This window comes from Entamoeba dispar, genomic scaffold (genome assembly GCF_000209125.1).
Source record: "Entamoeba dispar SAW760 scf_1105229458997 genomic scaffold, whole genome shotgun sequence".
Taxonomy (NCBI): domain Eukaryota; phylum Evosea; order Mastigamoebida; family Endamoebidae; genus Entamoeba; species Entamoeba dispar.
In genome coordinates this window covers 25921-33388 of record NW_001853472.1, presented here as the reverse complement: position 1 = coordinate 33388, position 7468 = coordinate 25921, and the positions used below count along the sequence as shown (strand labels likewise).

Below are 7468 nucleotides of genomic sequence, written 5' to 3'. Positions count from 1 at the left end.
TAACTTTTATCAAAAACAACTGAGAATTAGAAATTCAATTAAACAAAACATCTAAATATTAAGAATGAGTATAGAAGGATTGAAACAAATTAAATTACTTTTAATTGGAGAAACAGGTGATGGTAAAAGTTCATTAGGTAATTTTATTCTTAAAAATGATGTTTTTAAAGTAAGTGATAGTAATAAAACAGTTACAAAATACACTGGTGGGTACTTTGGAGAAGGAGATAGAAGTGATGTATTTGTTGTTGATACTCATGGTCTTAATGATAGTAGTGGATTTGATAATAAAAATATTCAAAATATTGTCAATTGTGTTAAAGCTACAGGATTACAAGGAATTATATTAACAATGAATTATAATGTAGCAAGATTTTCTACCAATCTTAAACAAGTTGTTAAAGTTATATCTGATATTTTCCCATTAAAAGACATTTGGAAACATGTATGTATTGTATGGACTAAATGTTATAACTGTTATTCACAAAAGAAAATTGAAAACTATAAAATTGAGAAAGAGAGATTCAAAGAAGAAATGATTGAATTTATGAAACAACAAATAAAATAAATGAAAATATTGATATTCCAATGTTTTTTGTAGATTCACAACCAGATGAAGATGATGATAATACAAGAACAGAAGAAGAAATAATAAAATTAATCAAATGGGCAAGACGATTAAAACCAATTGATAAAGAAGAAATCAATAAATTAAGTGGTGAATATAAAGAAATTAAATATGAAGAAAAAGAAGAACGTGAAAAAATAGAAGAAACAAAATATAATACAACATATAAAATAACAAAATATATAAGATGTAAGAAAGTAAAGAATAGTGGAGAAGTTATTTATGGTGAAAGTACTGAATTTAACAGTAGAATTATAACAGAAAACAAAACTAATAAAGAAACATCAGAATGTGTAGTGATGTAATTGAGAAAACGATAACACTAATTCAGTATTTAGTTATTTGAAATAAAATAGAAAAATCAAATGAATTAAATTTCATTATGGTTCATTTAAATAAAAACAAAGAAATTGATAATAAGAAATAAAGTAAACATGAATAAAAGAAAGAATAAAATTCAAAAGAATAAAGAAGAATGAATGAATAAAGAAGTAAAATAAAGAATATAATGAAATAAACAAAGAAAATATAAACAATGATAAAGAATATGAATAAATAAAAGAATAAGATTGAATTAATTTAATATAAAATTAAATTAAAAATGAAATAAATATAATTTATTATTTTATTAAATTATTGATATTTTATGATGAATATCATAAATACATTATTAAATTATTCATTAATACATTTATTAGTTAAATGTTTATGCTTTTGTTTATTACATTAACGCTTTCTAAATCTTATGACTGTGGAACAGATGTCGATTGCACAATGAATGGCGTAACATTAATTGTAAGTGGAAGTGGGAAAATGAACGATCAATTATATTTGTGAAAAGGATGGGTTCGAAAATATAGAAGAGATTATAATAGAAGAAGGAGTTACATACATTGGGAGGATTCATTTTCAAATTGTAAATTCTTAACAAAAATTGCTATTTCCACTTCAGTTACATCCATTGGTAATTCTGCATTTTATTCATGTACGTCATTATCATCTATTGACATTAGCAACAACATCATTTCTATTGGTGACTATGCATTTGAACCCTGTACATCTTTAACAAAAGTTAATATTGGAAATAGTGTTTCAACAATTGGTGAATATGCTTTTTATAATTGTATGTCATTAACATCAATAGATGTGGACACATCAAATCCATCATATTCATCTCTTGATGGAGTATTATATAATAAAGACAAGACATTATTAATTCAATATCCAATTGGAAATTCAAGAACATCATATTCTATCCCTCCTTCTGTTACAGTAATTGGTGAAAGTGCATTTTGGCATTGTACATCATTAACGTCAATAAACATTCCAGATTCTGTTACTGAAATTGATGATTTTGCATTTGAATCATGCATAACATTAACATGTGTATCATATGAAGGAACAAAAGAAATAACAAATATAGGGAAAGAAATATTTGGATTTTCAAGTATAAATTCAATACATGTACCAGACAATTATGAAAAGGACACATTTGCAACTTATAAAATAATAAAAGATAATAAGATATGTGATAAAGATAACACAGATGGAGCAGAACCAAAAATGATAACGACTATAATAGCTTGCTTATTGGTTCTAATTATTTTCTAAACACTGTCAGTGTTTTAATTATATTCGTTATGAGAAAATCAAATGAATATTCTTTGCGTATTTCTTCCAATATCCTTTTTCTTTTCTGACATAAAAATAACAAAATATTAATTTTAAAATGTTTAGAAATTAAAAACAAATGTTTCAAATCCTCTATATCATTTTTCGAGAACCAAAATAAGTAATGGAATTATGCATCTAAATAAAATGCTAAAAAGACAAGGTGTAAAATATTTTGCACAATAGAATATTCCTATTTATTTTCCGCTAATAAACTAGATGCTTTTTTTATTGCCCCTTTTTATTTTCCCCTTTAAAAATTTGTGTTTATTTCTTCCTTTATTCTCTCTTTTTAACTTCTTTCTTTTTTATTCTTTTATTTCCTTTTATCTCTTTTTTATTTGTTTTTTTCATTTCAGTGGCAAATTATTTTCCATTTTGAATAATTGCCACAAATGTTTTTGATTATTTTTGTCCAAATTTTTATCAATCTTTTCAATAGTTCTTCATATCTCAATAATTATTGAAAATTAAAGAACTTCAACTTAGTTGTTTGAAGATGGAACCATTTGAAAACAGAATATTGGTGCGTTTTTTATGGGTGCAAAATATTTTGCTTCTATAACATATTGCACTTCTATTTACTCAACTATTCCTTTAAAAAGATAATTTTGTTATTGAAAATTAATTAGAGTTAATTTCTTTATAATTTTTGAATGACTCTATCATTTTTTCTATTGAAATATATTCTCTTAGTTTTTTTGGTTTTCCTGTTATTTCATCGTCCTTTCTTTTCTTTATGAAACTTTCCATTAAGAAAAGGGTTATATAACCATTCTGCTTCAATTGTTCAATACATTCATCAATTTTTATTGAATAAATTATTGGTTCATTTGTTAATTCTAATACTTTCATTATTTGTCTATTCATTCCTCTCATAAACGCAGGATATTTAACATTTCCATATTTAATACGTACCATACATTCTTCCCTTTCATTCCCTGCTATGTTAATTCTCTTAACATATGCTATTATTCCATATTTATTTTTTGATAAAAATGGGAATATAATTGTTTCCTTTTCTTTAATATTATGTGGTAACTTATATATATTATTGTTCTTGGACATTCCACATACCATACACTTCGGTGGAACTTTAAATGTTTTCATTATCTTTTCAAATTCTTCTTCTGTTATCATGCTATCATATTCACGTAGTTCATTCTTATATGTTTCACTTTGAGGTGTTTGTATGTTGGAAGTTTCTGAATCAATTGTTGGCAATCTTTCCTCCACTCCTTGTTCTTCAATATTTTCTTCATCATCCCTCATTTTGTGTTCTCCTTCACTATCTCTTTCATCCTGTTTACGTTTCCCCTGTTCACTCACTACACACTTCTTCATTTGAAATGGTGCAATTTCATTGAAAAACACCTCTTTTGATTTTCTTTTCCTAAACTCAACTTTATTCCGTGGACGTACATTTGTGTTATGTCTCATTTTATTCACAATTACACTTCCCATCAAGCTATAGCTAGTGGGCATTTCAATATTGGAAATGGATTTATCAGTCCATTTTATCCTAGTTTGTTTTGACTTGAAAGCAAAGGATGGAAGGTCTTCATAACTAATAAGATGTTTTAACGACATCCTTCTTCTTTCTTTCATTAGGTGACAACAAGGCCATGCTGCTGCAGGATTGACATGTCTTATTTGACAGCTAATGCAATACTGTTTCTCATCACATATTACGTGATCAGTCAATACCTTGTATTGTGTTTTTAAGACCTTCTTTGCAAACTCACTCAGTAGTGTAAAATGAGGATCGTTGTTATCTATAATTTCTTCTGGAAGATCAATCCCAATTATATTATTAAACATTGTATTTCCAAGTGCATAAACGTTGTCTGTCAATAAATAGAAAGGAACCTGGCTATGTTTAATTATTTTTTTCAAGTGCCCAAAGAATCCTTCTACTCTATTTGTTGTAAAATCTCGATACATCCCATATTTGATACATTCAGAAGGAATCCAATTTTCTTTGTGTTCGATTAAATCAATTATACACATCAGTCCTTTATTGATATGTATTCCCTTTGCTTCTTCCATCATTTGTTGAATGTTATCGTGTGATGTGTCAGGTTCATCTGCTGAATTTATAACATCACCTGTATCTGGTTCGAACAAGTGCTCATCATTTTCCTCGTCACTACTTTCGTTATCATCATGGTACCTACTTTCATCATCAGTGTCTTCTTCTAAGTTTTTAATATTTTTCATTACAATACTTTTCCATGTTTCAATTAAATCATCTTCGTTCAACTTCATGTTCATTGTTAAATGAAATAATTTCATTATTATATGATCACTCTTAAAATATTTTATCAATGATCTTTCTATATGAATTCTGCAGAAGAATAGTTTGGAATGTGGAAATACATGTTTCAAAGCATTATATTGAGCAATACTGCGATCACACACGATGATTTCGGGTCCATAATTTAAAATATTGTGAAGTTGATGGAGGAATAATTTATACGAATTTTCGGATTGATCAAATAAATATCCAAATGATAGGAATTGGTTAAAAGAATTATCGTCTTTTACAATAACAGCATACAAGTTTTTGTTATATATATTTGTTTTAGCTGTGTCATCAACATACCATCTTCTTTGACTGTATTCCATTTGATTCACTTTGTTATGAATGAATAATATCGAATGAATATAACCGTTGGTGAAAGTGTTTGTTAATTTAATAAATGAATCATTTTCAAAAAATGATTCTGAAAGAAATATATTTTCAAGGATTTGATTTCTATCTTCTTCTCTCTGAATTTGTCTAAATTTTCGAAGGGGAATTTGAATATGAGGATGATTTGCAAGAAACTTGATTATTTCGTTGTTTGTTTTTGGAATTAAATGTTTCTCAGATTTTAACAAAGGGCATGTTTTTGACACAACAAAGAAGTAGTCCAATGGATGCTTGTGTTCATTCATTTCTGTGACACTGTTTACATTATCAAATCCCAATGTTACAATTAATTTATATCCACAATCTCTTCCTTTACATGTTTCTTTTGTCTTTCCTGAATGATTACAATAAAATACTATTTTTATATTATTTTTATTTACTTTAGTTGATTTTGTATGAATGGGGAGAAATAAAATTATTATTAATTTCCTAAGGGTGGTAATAACAGCACTTTTGTCATTGGCATCGTGACATTTAATATCATTGTGAATATATGTTTTAAATATTTCAATTCTTTTGTCATATTCTAGTTCTTTTGGAACCATCAATTCTGACGCAAACATTTCTTTTTGTATAATTCTTAATTTTACTTGTTCATACAAATTTATTCTTTTACAGACATTCATCATCCTTTCTATAATTCTTCTCAGTAATGCATTTAATTTATTCAATTCAACAATCAGTGATTCAATATTTTGTGAATATAATAATTTTGAAGTTAAAACAAGTATTTCATCCATTACATCTTTGTTGATATGCTCTTTGTATTGATTAATAATAACATTCATTATGTCTTTAATCTCATTTTGAGCGTCTTTCAAAGTAACTTGATTAAACACGCATTTATTAACGATGTTGGACAGATTTATGGATATGTTCTCCAAAATTTGTTCTGTCATTCACAGATTTAAAGATGGGAAACAAAATAAGCGAAGAAATTATGCATCTAAATAAATTGCTCAATTGAAAATAGTGTATTATATTTTTTGCATAATGGAATATTCTGTTTTCTATTGTTTTCTCTTAAAATTATAAATTATAAAATAAAATGTAGGTAAAATAATAAATCTATAACAATCAGTTGACATTTTGTAATTCTTGTTGTTTTGAGTATGATGTATCTTGATTTGTTGATTATATTCATTCATAAATATGTTCTTTTTATATTATTCTTTATTTCATTTACCTTCAATTCTATTTTAATGTGAAAATATCATTATGAAATGTAATAAAGAAGAACATTATGTTAATTCAAATTTATAATGTTATTTATGAATATCAATGATTATATAAATATGAATATCAATCTTATTGTTATTAATGTGTAAATATGTTATATTTCATTTATCACATTGATGAAATGTCATAATGATATGTTAACAAATGTTATTATTTATTTATTTAAATGATATATTTATTGATATGAACATTAAATTATATCACAGATGATTATCAATGATGAATGATGATAATATACAATGTAAATTATTTATATTATCATATCAAACAAGAGATAAATGATGAAATAAATAAAAAGATAATAAATAACAAATGTCAATGAAATGATGATATAATAATAACAAATTGAATAATTTAAACATCAACACAATAATACAGAATAAAGAATGACTATTTAATATGTATTATAAATTAAACATTTATAATTAATAATAATGAATTTAATGTTCATCTTCAATTTTCATTCATGATAATAACTCATTAATTTTATCATTAATCATTATATTTATTTTCTTATTATTTTCTTTATTCTTTCTTTTATCATTTTCTTTTTATATTTATTTTATTTCAATTTCATCAACAAATATATTCATTTAATATAGAAATCGAAGTAGAAAATAGAACTAATAATATACAAATATATTCTTCTCATATTTAATCACAAATATTTTCATCTAATTGTATTTTCTACTATTTTTTACATTTTAAACATTTAACAAGAATTAATTTGCATTATGATAATTCATTTCAATGATCTATCAATCATAAACACCATGTTTTAAACAAAGAATGAAGACATTCATTACATTTAGACAACAATTAAGAAATAATGAACAACATCACAAATCAATATAATAATATAATGATGAATACGAATAAAATGCATAATTTCGTGACCAAAAATAATTAAAGATTAATATTATTTTATTTTTAATTTATTTTATAGTTATTTGTTATTTCTTTGTTATTTCATCTTTATATTTTATTGTTTCTTATTCTTATTATTTATATTTATTATTTATTATTTATATTTCTTTTTATCTTTTTATTATTATTTATCATATGTTCTCTTTATTTTTCTTTTATTTTTCTTATTTTATTTCTTTATTTTTTAATGATAATTATCTGGTTGTTAATGTTGTATTAATATCATATTATTTATTTTTTGTTTATTCTTATATATTCTTCTTTTATATAAAGAAATTAAAAAAGAAGAATAAAAAGAAACCAATAAT

At 24.4% G+C, this 7468-nt stretch overlaps 4 protein-coding genes across 4 annotated transcripts in view, besides 13 other annotated features; 3 read left to right on the top strand and 1 right to left on the bottom strand.

The window, feature by feature from the left end:
• Positions 1-64: 64 nt before the first annotated feature.
• EDI_194340 (aig1, putative) lies at positions 65-933 on the top strand (the record flags this gene model as incomplete). Its single annotated transcript, XM_001735251.1, has 2 exons — positions 65-476; positions 602-933. 2 exons carry the CDS (start codon positions 65-67, stop codon positions 931-933), a joined length of 744 nt encoding a protein of 247 aa, XP_001735303.1.
• Positions 722-830: a microsatellite.
• An 88-nt stretch (positions 934-1021) lies between the features above and the next one.
• Positions 1022-1202: a microsatellite.
• Positions 1181-1264: a microsatellite.
• Positions 1265-1330: 66 nt separating this feature from the next.
• On the top strand, positions 1331-2239 carry EDI_194330 (uncharacterized protein; the record flags this gene model as incomplete). Its single annotated transcript, XM_001735250.1, has 2 exons — positions 1331-1433; positions 1470-2239. 2 exons carry the CDS (start codon positions 1331-1333, stop codon positions 2237-2239), a joined length of 873 nt encoding a protein of 290 aa, XP_001735302.1.
• Positions 2240-2329: 90 nt separating this feature from the next.
• Positions 2330-2375: a sequence feature (AT_rich).
• Positions 2376-2522: 147 nt separating this feature from the next.
• Positions 2523-2655: a microsatellite.
• Positions 2656-2923: 268 nt separating this feature from the next.
• EDI_194320 (uncharacterized protein) lies at positions 2924-5557 on the bottom strand (the record flags this gene model as incomplete). Its single annotated transcript, XM_001735249.1, has 1 exon — positions 2924-5557. One exon carries the CDS (start codon positions 5555-5557, stop codon positions 2924-2926), a length of 2634 nt encoding a protein of 877 aa, XP_001735301.1.
• Positions 5341-5373: a sequence feature (AT_rich).
• Positions 5402-5422: a sequence feature (AT_rich).
• A 460-nt stretch (positions 5558-6017) lies between the features above and the next one.
• Positions 6018-6044: a sequence feature (AT_rich).
• A 336-nt stretch (positions 6045-6380) lies between these two features.
• Positions 6381-6413: a sequence feature (AT_rich).
• A 211-nt stretch (positions 6414-6624) lies between these two features.
• Positions 6625-6678: a sequence feature (AT_rich).
• A 35-nt stretch (positions 6679-6713) lies between these two features.
• Positions 6714-6807: a microsatellite.
• Positions 6808-7155: 348 nt separating this feature from the next.
• Positions 7156-7335: a microsatellite.
• A 12-nt stretch (positions 7336-7347) lies between these two features.
• The window catches only part of EDI_194210 (homeobox protein knotted-1, putative), a gene marked incomplete at both ends in the record, with an annotated part of 931 nt that continues 810 nt past the window's right edge, over positions 7348-7468 (top strand). Inside the window, one exon of the mRNA XM_001735248.1 lies at positions 7348-7370. Coding sequence (XP_001735300.1) covers positions 7348-7370 — 23 coding nt within the window. The remainder of the gene's footprint in view (positions 7371-7468) is intronic.
• Positions 7375-7444: a sequence feature (AT_rich).